Source organism: Notamacropus eugenii, chromosome 3 (assembly GCF_028372415.1).
Source record: "Notamacropus eugenii isolate mMacEug1 chromosome 3, mMacEug1.pri_v2, whole genome shotgun sequence".
NCBI lineage: Eukaryota > Metazoa > Chordata > Mammalia > Diprotodontia > Macropodidae > Notamacropus > Notamacropus eugenii.
This window is the reverse complement of record NC_092874.1, coordinates 41,726,392-41,740,282: the sequence shown is the minus strand read 5'-3', so window position 1 is coordinate 41,740,282 and position 13,891 is coordinate 41,726,392. Positions and strand designations below refer to the sequence as shown.

Below are 13,891 nucleotides of genomic sequence, written 5' to 3'. Positions count from 1 at the left end.
TGTCTTCTAACCATTAAAAGCTGTCTGACAGTCTCACTTAAAAGAACTGGAGGAGATGTCTTATTTGCAAAGTACTCTCACCAGCCGAAAGGTACTCCATTTACTCAGAATCTTTAAAAGTTTTATTAGCTGGTTAACAAACATTCGTTAAGTTAATGATTATGTTTATAATTTATCTTAGTTTATGTATTTCTTATATTATTAATATGCTTTATTATAATTACTATATACCAGGCTCTGTACTAAGTGCTGGAGATACAGTTAGGTCCTGATTAGTGGGAATAATACCTCTCCAAAAATGGTTCAATTATCTGAATTTGCATTGCATATTTTCATCAAATATTACCATATTTTACATAATTATAACTCTGAATAGTGTGAATTTGAATACAAGCAACCTCTTCAGGAGGGTGATGGTATTTGTACTAATCAGGACCCAGATGTACGAAAGGGATGAGGAGGGCCAAGAACAGTGCCTGCCCTCAAAGAGCTCATAAGCTAATGGGGGAAACAAGAGCTAAATCACAAGGTACCTACAAGATATATGCAGGGTAGATGGAAGGCAATCTCAAAAGGGAAGGCATAGCAACCTGGGAGACAGAGAAAGGCATCCTGCAGAAGGGAGAATTTAATGAAAAGCATGGTGGCATAGTAGAAAGAGCAGTAGTTTTCGACTCCAAGGACCTGGGTTCAGATGTTATCCCTGTCATTCACTATCAAGTCACTTAACTTCTCACTGCCTCAGAATTCTCATTGAGAGGTGATATGCTACAGTGGAGGGCATCTAGTTGGCGCTGCAGTGGATGGAGTGCTGGGCCTAGAGTCAGAAAGAATCATCTTTCTAAGTTCAAATCCAGCCTCAGACACTGTCCAGCTATGTGATCCTGGACAAGTCACTTAACCCTATTTGCCTCAGTTTCCTCATCTATGAAATGAAGTGGAGAAGGAAATGGCAAACCACTCTAGCATCTTGGCCAAGAACCCTCCTCAGAAAGGGGTTGCAAAGAGTTGGAAATGACTGAACAACAACAACAATAACAACATGCTACAGCGGAAAGAGTGGTGGGTTGGGAGTCAAAGGACTTGGGTTCAAATCCTGCATCTTCCCTTCCTATATCTGTGATTTTTTTTGGCAATTCACTTGACCTCAACTTCCATATCTGTAAAAGGAGGGGTTGGACAAGATGGTCTCTAAAGTTCATTCCAGCTCGAAATCTATTATTTTTATATGTTTCCTTTCAATTCCAGACCTCCAATTTTCTATCCATATTGGTATGATTGGATACTCTAAGGATGATTTTTGGCAAGATCAATCTATCAACAAGCATCTATTAAGCACCCACTATGTGCAAAGCAGTAGGGATACAAATACAAAAAGTGAAATGGTACCTGCCCTCATAGAGTTTCTATTCTTCAAGATATAGACAAGAATAACTAAAGATGAAAGGAAAGGACGTTGTGCATTGTACTGGTGGAAGAGCTACCTGTTGAAATAATGAACTTAGCCAAGTGCTGATGCCACTATTATAAATGTAAGGACAATAACTTCCATCCCTGGTCACTTATTATTATAACTATTACTAATTTTTGTTTTTTCTTATGTGTATACATCTTATACCCCCTTTAAGGAGAATATGAGCTCCTAAGGTCAGGGACTGTTTCATCATGTTTTTGTAACTTCCATTAGCATAGTGTCTGGCATATAGTAGGTTCTTAATATGTTTGGTTGTTTGATTGATTGATGGTATGTGCAAAGGGTAGACGCCTCCAAATAAAGTTGACTGGGTAAATAACCATGGTTCCAGGTCACTGGGCAAGCTTTTTTAGGAGGAAACAGTCTGTTGTGACTTCCTTTCCCATTGTGGAAAAGTTGTCCATAAGACTGATTTTTTCCTCTAGAAAATTCTATTATGTCTCTGTATAAATTATATATATGTGTGTGCGTGTGTGTGTGTGTGTGTGTGTGTGTGTGTGTGTAAACACACATATATGACATATATATATATACTGTATTACTATAACTTTATTGATAAATTGGATGTTTAGATGATCTATCAGGCACTTAGTACATTTTTGATGCTCTTTTTTGGTTTTTGGAAGTCCAATCTAGTTTACTATGGTCAAAACGGTATAGTGGTAAGCACATGGATCGATCTTGGATCCAGAAGATTTGGGCACAAGTTTTGGCTCTGCATGCTAGATCTGAAGTCAGATAATCTAGGTTTGAATCACTACTCTCACTACCTGTGTGCCTTTGGAGAAGCTATTTTATCTCCTTGGGCCTCAGTTTCCACATCTGTACAATGGAGGGATTGGACTGAATATCTCTAAGGTCTCTTCTAGCTCCAAATCTATTAACAGTGAACAATGATTTTATGCTTGGTAAAGTCATTCCCCTCAGGTTTTCTAATTCTAAATTCACTGATCTTTCCACTATACCAACTTGTCAAATGATTTTTATAAAAGTTATGATATGTTCTAAGGAAAAAGGTTAGTTCTGTACATAGATGTCACTTGATTAATTCACCATCCCCTTAGAGAATGTATGTTTTATGGTGGTGTTTTATTTTCCTTAGTGGGGAGAACACGTAATATAGCACCACTTACACTTTTTTCTCCAGGTCCCGTGTAACCAGTGACATACATTGACAAGCTATTGTTGTCTTGTCTGACTGTTTGTGACCCCATTTGGGGTTTACTTGGCACAGATACTGGAGTGGTTTGTCATTTTCTTCTCCAGCTCATTTTACAGATGAGGAAACTGGACAAACAGAATCCAGTAACTTGTTCAGGGTCACCAGTTAGTTAAATGTCATGAAGATGAGTCTTCCTGACTCCAGGCCTAGCTCTCTATTCACTGTGCCACCTACCTGCTCATACACTAACAAACTGTTGTTACTCAGTTGTTTCAGTTGTGTCTGACTCTTTGTGACCCCATCTGGGATTTTCCTGGCAAATATACTGGAGTGGTTTGCCATTTCCTTATCCAGCTCATTTTACAGATGAGGAAAGTGAGGTAAACAGGGTTAAGTGACTTGTCCAGGGTCACATAGCTAATATTTGAAGTCAGAATTAAACTCAGGTGGATTAGTCTTCCTGACTCCAGACCCAGCATTCTATTCACTGTGCCATCTAGCTGCCCATACCTTGACAAGCCAGTTGAATTTAATTGGCTCACAAAGGGAGAAACTCAGTCCAACCCTGACTCGTTAGCAAGCTGTTCCCACTGACCTAAGATATTTCACAGCCATATGCTCTGAGGAATCTTTAGAAGTCTTTATGTCTCCACATTATTACCATACAGTTTTAATGCTATATCCTTGCCAACCAACATCTTCCAATTCCTACTTATGTTGTGATCAGATAAGATGCAAGTCATGAGATTGGGAGGCTAAATTTCATATTGTTATAGTATATAGTTTGCATAATGAGATGCAGCTAAGTGGGTCCCAAGGCTTTATAAACAGCATGAAAGTTTGGCTCTTATTGAGGCAGGAAGGGAACGGCCTATTTTTTACTTTCCATCTGTATTTTCCAGGCAAGGGAAATGTTGACATTTTGTAATGTCATCAGAGATTACTGACTTTTTAATCACTTGATTACATTTGCATGCTATTGTGCATACAAGATGGAAACCATAACTTTAAATAAGTCAAAAGGAATTTGAAAGATGTATCTGAAAACTGTCAGCAAACTGTGGCAAAAAAATACCAACAATCACTCTTCAGATTGGTTTTACTGCTTCTAAAAACACATTTTGGGGGGTGGTGATAGTGGTGGTGGTAGAACTCACAAAGGAAGAAATGCTACCTCCTGAAGGAGGGAGAAGGGAGGTTTTTTTATAAGGAAGGTAAATGCCAATGTATGCCCCCTCCCCAACTCTCTTAGCAAGTGGATTTGCTCAAGGGGTTGTAAGTTAAGGAGATGTAAATTAAAATTCTGCCTTTGCTTAGAAAAATCACCATTTCTGCTCTATAATCAGGGGCTAGGCATTAGGAGCTAGGCTAGACAATAGGTCTGTGACTTGATGGATATAGGAAACTATTGGCTGAAGAAACTCCCTCTGTCAATGCAGGACAGAACCATCTCAACAACTAAGAGTTTTATGGAATTGCCTAGCATACTCAGAGGTTAAGTGAGTAGCCAGGGTCATGCTGACAGGAGGGACTTGAGCTGAGGGGAATTCCTGGTTTTGAGGCTAGTTCTTTATCCATGCACTACACTGGTCCAATCTTGGTCCTCAATCCTTCAACTCAATTCAACAAATATAAAGTGCCTACTCTGTGCCAGGCATTATATCAGGCACTAGGGATATGAAGATAAAAAAAATGCTATGGTCTTGTCATCAAGGAGCTTATACTACACTGGCAGAAACAACATGTACAAAGACTTCAGTTGGTTCGTTGTTCAGTCATGTCCAACTCTTTGTGACCCCGTGGACCATACATAGCATGTCAATACTGTCAATGGGATCAGTTTGGCTGCAGCATAGCACCCACATTGGGGAATAACGTGAAATCAACAGAGCCAGGTTGTGAAAGGCATTAACTATCAAGCAGAGGAGTTTGTATTTGATACTAGGGAGTCATTGATTGTTGCGAATCTTCCCCTCGTAGTTGTCTTCCAGACCCTGGATAAATTGTCCAAGTTTGTAGGGGAATTAACGCACATAGTTGGGAGAGGAATAGGACAAGAAGTGGGCTGGCAGGGCTTCCTAACCTTGCACTATGAGGGGTCTTCCACTTTCTTCCTAACCAAAGGGCCTTGGATTAGAAAGGACAGAATAAAAAGGCCTGGTCTATCCTTCCACCTCACCTGAATAGAAGTTCCCCGTTTCTATGAGACACAAGTCAAGTCCTTTGGACAAGATAGTGGAAAGAACACAGGTCATACATTAAGAGACCTGGTCTCTAGTCCTAGTCAGTTCCTTATCACATGACCTTGGGCCAAACATATCACCCTTTTGGGAAATTATTTTCCTCCCTCTTAGATGATCTCATGGACCACAGATTGATTTCCTTCCCCATCTAAACCTGACCATCCTTTCTCCTTTTCCTTCCCTCCTGGGCAAGTCACTTCAACTTCCAGAGCCTCTGTTTCCTCATTTGTAAAATGAGGAACTTGGATTAGGTGGCCTCTGAGATTCCTTATAGCTCTAGATCATTCATCCCAAACCAGATCATTCCTTCCCCAATGAAAGAAGCAGCAAGATCCTTTCTGTTACCATGATTTCTCTTCCTCCCTCCCCAGGGCCTACACCATGGTGATAACATATGAATTAATCATCACCTTTTTACAGGCGTTTTTGGCTTATGTTACCATCAGCTACGGCTATAAATCATTATTAAAGTACCAACCGTCAAATTAAAGCCAACAGTGGCATTCTATGACCTTTTTGCACCCTAGTGGACAATTTTGATCTCCCTAGCTAGTTCCCCTCACAGAAAGACTTCAAGAATTAAAGTCCAAACTTCATGAGAAGCAGTGGATAGTGCAGCTGACCAAGTTGGTAAGCCAATTTCTTCCTTATGTTTAAGGAAAAATTGCTGGACTGCTGTAGCTGCTCTTAAAATGGGTCTAACCCCTACCTTGCTTCCCACCCCCTACAGGCATTGCCATTGAAGCTCAGTTTTTGAGATCTCTTCAGGTTTGCCAAAGAAAACACAGGAAAGCAAACATCTCTGTAGACTTGCTCCAGTCCCCACCCCCACTCCCCCCAAACTAGGCCTTGAGTGAATAAACCCTATGGTACCAACAGACTCCCAACCTTAGCAGGGACTCTATCTAGAAAGATTGACAGATGAGGTTATTGGGGTTGTTTTTCCTACCCACAAGAAATGATCAAAGAAGAATTATATCTTGTGAGTAGGAAGAAAGGACTAGTTCTCAGCAGTGAGGTGTAGTATGGACAGAGCTGGAAGCAAACTAGGCTGAGGGTGGGGTCCTGCTGCTTCCTGGCTCTCTGACCTTGGGGAACTCACTTTCCCTCCTAGGCCTTTGTTTCCTTCTTTGGAAAATGATGAGGGTTGGCCGGGGGTCTTAACCTTTTTTGAACCATAGATTCCATTAGCAGTCTGATGAAGTTCATGGGTCCCATCTCAAAATCAGGTTTTTAAATGTATAAAATTAAAAAAAGAATTTCGAAGAAACCAAATATGTATGTGTGTGTGCATGTAAACACACACATTTGTATATATATGTATATGTACACACATATGTATACACATACAGACACAATTTTATGTGTGTGTATGTGTGTATATATATTAATATTTACATACACACACACACACACACGGGGAAGTTAGGTGGTGCAGTGAATAAAGCATTGGACTTGGAATCAGGAAGACTCATCTTCATGAGTTCAAATCTGACCTCAGACACTAGCTGTGTGATCTTGAGCAAGTCACTTAATCCTATTTTCCTCAGTTCCTTATCTGTAAAAAAAAAGCAAAAATGAGCTGGAGAAAGAAATGGCAAATCACTGCTGTAGCTTTGCCAAGAAAACCGAAACGGGGTTTCAAAGAGTCAAACACAACTGAAATGACTCAACAAAAATATATATGCACATTTTATTTACATGTACAAATATATGTATATAAGTCCAAAATAGCTGGGAGCAGGGAAGGAATAATGATCAAAATAGGTTTTTTTAAATCCAAATGCATGGACCTCCAATGAAGAACCTCTGGCTTAGATAATTTTAAGGCCCATTCTAGATCTAGGGAAGCAGAGCAGTAAAATGTAAAGACTTTGTAGGCACAGATCCTGGGTTTGAATCTTGACCTTGTCACTTCCTACCTGGATGACTTTGGACAAGTCACTTAATCTCTCTAGGGTCCTCATCTGTAAAATGATGGGATTGTCCCAGATGACTGGTGAGACCTCTCCAAGCTCTGAATCTATGACCTGTCATCTATGAGCTATGAATGTTAAGCAATCATAATAATACAAGGGGATGACTGAAGGGCTGATAGTAGCATCCTTAAGGAAGGAGGCTGTCCATGAAGCTCAGGGAATGTGCTCCCTACACATAAAGAAATGTTTGTTGATAAAAATCTGTATCTGGTTTTCACATCTAATATTTCTATCACAGTGTTTTCTCCTCCATACCATAGAACGTGCCTTATTTACCATTTTATCACTCCCCAGAGTGTGGCCCACATGCAACTAGCATGAATAAGAAATACTCACATTCATTGAATGCTTTATGGTTTAAAAGTACCCTGCATGGATTATCTAATTGACTGATTGCAGTCATGCTGTGAAATAGGTAGTGCAGTGTAATTATTCCCACCTCACAGGTAGGAAAACTAAGACCAGGTGATGTGACAAGTTCACACAGTTGCTAAGTTGCAAAGTCAAGACTCTCACCCAGGTCTTAAGCCTCCAAATCCAGTTGTCTTTCCAGTAGACCCCATCTGGCAGCACTGAATTAGTTTATTGAATGGATAATAATAATAGGTGGAATTTATATGGCACTTTAACTTTTGCAAAGCTATTGACATATGTTGTATCATTTGATCCTCATAACAACCTCAGGAGGTAGGTGCTATCATCATCTCCATTTTACAGAACAGGAAACTGAGGCTAAGAGCCTCAGTTTGCCCCATCACACAGCTACTAAGTGTCTGAGGGAGGATTTGAACTCTATTCTTCCTAACTCCAAGTCCCCATTGCATCATTTAGTTTTCTTGAATGAAAGTTTCTAAAGCTATTGCTGCCTTCAACTTTCCAATAAAAATAAGATTCTAGATGTGGGAAAACTGGAGTACTGATGCATTGTTGATGGAGTTTTGAACTGTTCCAACCATTTTGAGAACCATTTGCAACTATGCCCAAAGGGCTATGAAGCTGTGCATACCCTTTGATCCAGCAATGCTACTACTAGGTCTGTATTCCAAAGAGATCATTAAAAAGTGGAAAAATACCCACATATACAAAAATATTAATATCAGCTCTTTTTGTGGTGACCAAGAATTGGAAATTGAGGGGATGTTCATCAATTGGGGAATGACTGAACAAGTTGTGGTATATGAATGTAAAGGAATACTATTGTGCTATAAGGAATGATGAGCAGGTAGATTTCAGAAAAACCTGGAAAGACTTACATGAACTGATGCTGAGTGAAGAGAGCAGAACCAGGAGAACATTGCACATAATAACAGCAACATTGTGCGATGATCAACTTTGATAGACTTAGCTCCTCTCAGCAATACAATGATCTAAGACAATTTTGGAATTTGATGGAAAATGCTATCAATATCCAGAGAAAGAACTATGGAGTCTGAATGCAGATTGAAGCATACTGTTTTCTCTTTTTTTTTTCTTGTAGTTCCCCCCCGATTTTTTAAAATTCTTCTTTCACATCATCACTAACGTGGAAATATGTTTAACATGATTGTACATGTATAGCCTATATCTGATTGCTTACTGTCTTGGGGGAGGGAGATGAGGGAGAGAGAAAAAAAATTTTGGAACTCAAAATCTTACAAAAGTGAATTTTGAAAACTAAAGAAGAAAAAAAACAGTTCTAGAACTGAGGCAGCTCAGTGTGTCAGCCTTCCAGAGCAGGAGTGGATAGGGAAAATGTGGTCATTAGAAAAGGGCAGATACTTGGCAAAAAGGATAGCCATCTTAGCATGGCTGAGGCAATGGGGATGTGTGTCCTTTGAGAAGAATCACAGAGACCCTAAAGAGAATGAAATAACGTGTTTGGGGAGGGTGGAGATTACAACTTGGAATGATGAAGGAGAAGTTGCTGAATTGTTCATATCCACTAATCCAGAGATCCCATTCCTGGGACCAAATTCCAAGGATGCTATTAATACCAAGAAAATATCCACATGCCCCCAAAATGTTTATGACAGCATTCTCTACGATAATAATGCAAATTATGGTACATGAATTTAATGGGATGTATTTACATTTTTATTCAACTTAAGATTTCATTGGTGTAAGGCAATGGTGTCAAACTCAAATAGGAACTGATCCCTGCTGGCAACATATTGACTTAGAAAACTACGAATTAACATTATCTATGTTGTATTGTATTTTTATTTGTTTTTTAAAATTTCCCAGTTACATTTTCATCTAGTTCAGGCTGCATTAGGGAGTTTTACTGGGCCACCTGGGTAGTGAGTTTGATATCTTTGGTAAGCTATTCCTATACCAATGCAGAGCGCTACCTTTTCTTCAATTTATAGTCTTAGAGAATTGTTTGGGGACACTGATAGGTTAATTGACTTGATTGTGATCCCAAGAACAGTATGTCAGAGGTAGAACTGGAACCCAGGTTTTCCTGGCTTTCTTTCACTATGCCACATATGAAGCCATAAAGAACAATAAATCTAAAGACTTCAGAACATGATTTCAAACATGGGAAGACTCATATGAACTGATGCAGAGAAGAAAGCAACACCAGAAGAACCATGTATCCTAAATGGTAGCAATAAATATGTAAGTAACATCAACCCAGAGAGGCAACAGACTTCTGGTCAATTATAATAGTTAATGTCAATGCTAAGAATTCTGGATTTGGGAGTTAGAAGAGCTGAATTCAATTCCCACCTTGGGCCCTTCCTGGTTATGACTCTGCTCAAGTGATCTAACCTTTTTTAAGACCCACCTTTCTTATGGGGATAAAGATAATTATGTCTACCTCTCAAGGCTTAAATGAAATAACGTGGGTAAATTCCTTTGCAAGCCTTAAAGAGCTATATAAATATTAGTTGTTATCATTATTATTATAAATTCCTTTTCAGAGAAGAAATTTTGTAAGAATGCTCATTTTTTTGTTTATTGGGGATCATATCCTGTGGCAAAATAAAAAGTGTCCATAAATTTAAAGGGGAAAAAAGAAAAAGAAATAGGGGACTTAAAAGCAACTAAAAAGTTCTCTTTTACCCCTTCTATGAACCTCTCATTAGATTTGGGAGGAGAACTTTGCACAGGTGTGGCTTTGGGCAAGTCATCTCAGGAACCTTACTTTCCTCATTCATAAAATGAAGGGTTGAACTACATGACTTTTGAAGTCTCTTCCAGTTCTAGATCTGTGGTCCTATGAAACTCCCTCTGCTGAGGTGGATCAGCACCTGTTCTGCACTAACAGAGAGCTATCTGAGGTACTAAAAAACAAACAAGCAAGCCAAAAAACTAGTGACTTGTCCAGGGTCACCTGGTCAGGCTATGATAGAGGCAGGACTTGAACTCAGATCTTCCTGACTCTGAGATCAGCTCTCTTTATCCACTACCTCACATTGCTTCTCCCCCTTGGTAGATGCAAATCACCCTGGTCACTCCTATTTTCCCTTCCTGCCCTTTTCCCCCCTACTTCTATACTCTTCTCTCCTATTCTTTCCATGCTTTTCTGTCCTTCTCCTTTCTCCCCAAATCCTATCATGGGACTTGGTAATGGGTGTAGGGAGAATGGAAAAACCTTCCCATTTTGTTATGTTCTCGGTTCATTTTGTTTCCTCAGTTGTAAGAACATCTCAAGGTGAGAGTGAGGGGGGTCGGACTACCAGCAAGGATACTGCCACTCACCTTGGCGTAGAGCAAGGCCCCTGTTTCTGCCCGGTTCTTCTCTATGTCCTTTTCCCAGTGAATCCTGATGGTCTCCAGGATGTCATCCAAGCCAGTACCAATAGGAGCATCCATTCCTTCCAGCTCTGACCCAGCCAGCTGTTTGTACAGCACCTTCACATCCTAAAAGTAACACTCGCTTTAGAGAGGCTCTCAGGAGGAGTTGAGGAAAATCCCACCATTGGAATCCAGCCCTGTAGCAATGGATTCCTTTTCTTTTCCTGACATAACTGTAAGACCCCACAAAGTGCAGAAGACAGGTGATGCCCAGTGTCTGGGTACTTCTCCCCATGACCAACAAAGAACAGAAGAAGCAGATGTCTCATCTAGGACCTTACAGAAAGGAGACTTTAAAACAATTTTGGAATGTATAAATGATTACTCTGTGATGACAATGACTGGCTGTTCTGATTGCTGCTGATGCTAGAAACAAGAGAAGATAGACTCACGAAGTAGCTAGATAGATTAAGGTTAGATACAAAAAAGGACTCCTGGATTCTATGCATTGTCTAGGGAATCACTTTTGATTGTAGATTTTATAAAGAGGCAGATTTTGGCTTGATGGGGAAAGAGAGAGAGAGAGAGAGAGAGAGAGAGAGAGAGAGAGAGAGAGAGAGAGAGAGAGAGAGAGAGAGAAGAGAGAAAGAGAGAGAGAGAAAGAGAGAGAACTGGTTTTTTAATTTAAAAAAATTATTTCAATATAGCTATAATCCAATATCTCTTATTTTGTGCATTTAAAAATATGATAGTGAGAAGGACTTGATAGATTTCAGCAACCTAGGCCAAAGGGGCCTATGATCCAGAAAAGTTTAATCTTCCTTGCTTTAGAGTTTAGCCTGGGGCCTCAAAGCCACACGTGGCCCTTTAGGTCCTCAAGTGTGGCCCTTTAATTGAACCCAAACTTCACAGAACAAATCTCCTTAATTGAAGGATTTATTCTGTAAAATTGGACTCAGTCAAAAGGCTGCACCCAAGGACATAGAAGGCCACATGTGGCCTTGAGGCCCCAGGTTTCCCACCTCTGGTTTAGACCTATCACTCAATCAATCAGCAAATATTTATTAAGAGTCTACTATGTGCCAGGCTCTACTATGTGCCAGGCACTCAGGCAGACATTCATCTTTCTGGGTAGTTTCAAATCCAATGCAGTTTTGCCCAGGGAATGGATCAGATGACTTTAGAAGCCTCTACACCCAAGTTAGACAATTATTTCTCTGAGCTATACAAGTTGAAACTTGTCTATCAGAGGCCCTTTTATAAGAGGTAGCTAGGTGGTGCAGTAGATAAAACATGGTGCCATGAATCCTAAAGACCTGAGTTCAAATTCCATCTTAGATACTTACTGGTTGTATTATTCCGGCAACTCACCTAACTTCTGAATGCCCCAGTTTCCCCATCTTTAAAGTGATCTGATCATCTCAATCAAAGCACCCACTTCAAACACTGACCCTAAGCAAGTCACTTACCTGCTGCTGGCCTTAGTTTCTGCATCTCTAAAATGGGGATGAGTCCTTCCAGGGTGGTTAAAATGAGATAATATTTGCAAAATACTTATCTTACAAAGCTATTATTATCCTTATGATCAAGCTCAAACTGCCTAGCTCCTCACATAATCCGTGGCCAGATACAGCCCAAGCTCTGACCTACCTCTTCATGATTCCTTGACAAAAAAGCCAGTTCTTCTTTCATGCTTTCAATTTGGCTCTCTAGATCCATTTTAGTCAAATTAGCGTCATCAATCACTTTATACAGGGAGTTAATTTCATCTTCCGCTGCTTTTCGGAAGGGCTGCTCATTTTCATATCTACAGACAAAGAAATAATCGTCACAGCTGGGTAGCTAACCCAAAGGGAAGAAAAAGCATATTATAAATGATACCATCGCACTAATTACATGACAGACAAGAGCCAAGAGGGGGCCCTCCCTCAGCAGCACGGCTTTCTAGAATACATAGAAACAGTCGGTGCTGTCATCACACCTTGATTTTTTCAAATTCCAGTTGTGACAGCTGAAGTCTCATTAGCTGCCTTGGCAGGATGGTTTCCACCCAGAGCTTAAAGTCGGAGTACTGGGTTAGGAGGGAAGGCTCAGAGTTAGTCAAGAGGACCGCTTTGTAGTCATTGCTTCAGACCAGACTCCTTGGGCAAGTCATTTAGCCTTGGGGGGACTCAATTTTCTTATCTGTAAAATGAGGGATTTAGACTAGAAGATCGCTAAGGTTTCTTCTAGCCCTTAGATCTATGAGCCTATGATGTTTTGGGGTCATTCATCTGATATTTCATAGAGGTATGGTTGGGGTTGCCACTGTCCCCTAAGACTTAGGGTCTCATAATTCCTCCATTACATAATCTTGACCCTCAGGTCAACTTCTTGTACCTCAGTTTCTCTTGTCTGTACATGGGGGATGATTGATACTTCTCATATCAGATGACCCAATGTTCCTTTGAGAAAACATTTCAGTTTCTTAACATTTCATTTTTTGTTCCTAGAAATAGTCTCAAAAGAGTATTCACAAGTAGGGCAAACAGGAAAGGAATGGAGAGGAGAGGAAAGGTATGCAAAGGAATACTAGAGTGTCCTGCACCTTTGGGATTGGGTCACATGAGCCCAGGCTGAGGATTCCCTCCATGTAGTCATTGGGTATAGTTACAGATTCCCTCTGTCTTCTTTTGCTGATAAGCTTCTTAGGGACAAGGGAAAAGGAAATGGGTTACTATTTTTCCTGAACTGGATGACTGCACGTTATATAGGTTGGAGACAAGATTCTTGCTCAGGTATGGATTGGATCATGTGTTCCTTGAGCTCTCTTATAGGCGTGAGATTCTGTGATGGAGTACTGTGTCTAACCTAGGTAAGAGCTGAAAGGGACACTGGAGTTCCAATTCTTTTCTATTGTTCAGATATTTCAGTTGTATCTGACTTTTCATAACTCCATTTGGGGTTTTCTTGGCAAAGATACTGGAGGGATTTTCCATTTCCTTCTCCAGCTCATTTGACAGATGAGGAAACTGAGGCAAACAAGGTAAAATGACTTGCCCAGGGTCACACAGGTAATAAGTGTCTGAGGCCAGATTTAAACTCAGGAAGATGAGTCTTCCTGATTCCAGGCCCAGTGTTCTATGCACTGTGGTGCCACTCAGCGACCCATCTTCTAGCCTAGCCCCCTCATTTCCTATCTTTCTAGTCTCATATCCTCCTATTGTATACTGCCCAGTGATACTGGCCTCCTTGCTATTTCCTGGAACAAACCCCCCCATCTCTTGACTCCAGACATTTTCCTGACTCTCCCCCACATCTGGAATGCTCT

At 40.3% G+C, this 13,891-nt stretch overlaps 1 protein-coding gene across 1 annotated transcript in view; it reads right to left on the bottom strand.

Moving 5' to 3' along the window:
- The window catches only part of BFSP2 (beaded filament structural protein 2), a 107,031-nt gene that overhangs the window by 62,870 nt on the left and 30,270 nt on the right, over window positions 1-13,891 (bottom strand). The window contains exons 3-4 of the mRNA XM_072650513.1: window positions 12,232-12,388; window positions 10,546-10,707 (exon numbers count right to left, since the gene is read on the bottom strand). Of these exons, the coding sequence (XP_072506614.1) occupies window positions 10,546-10,707; window positions 12,232-12,388 (319 nt within the window). The remainder of the gene's footprint in view (window positions 1-10,545; window positions 10,708-12,231; window positions 12,389-13,891) is intronic.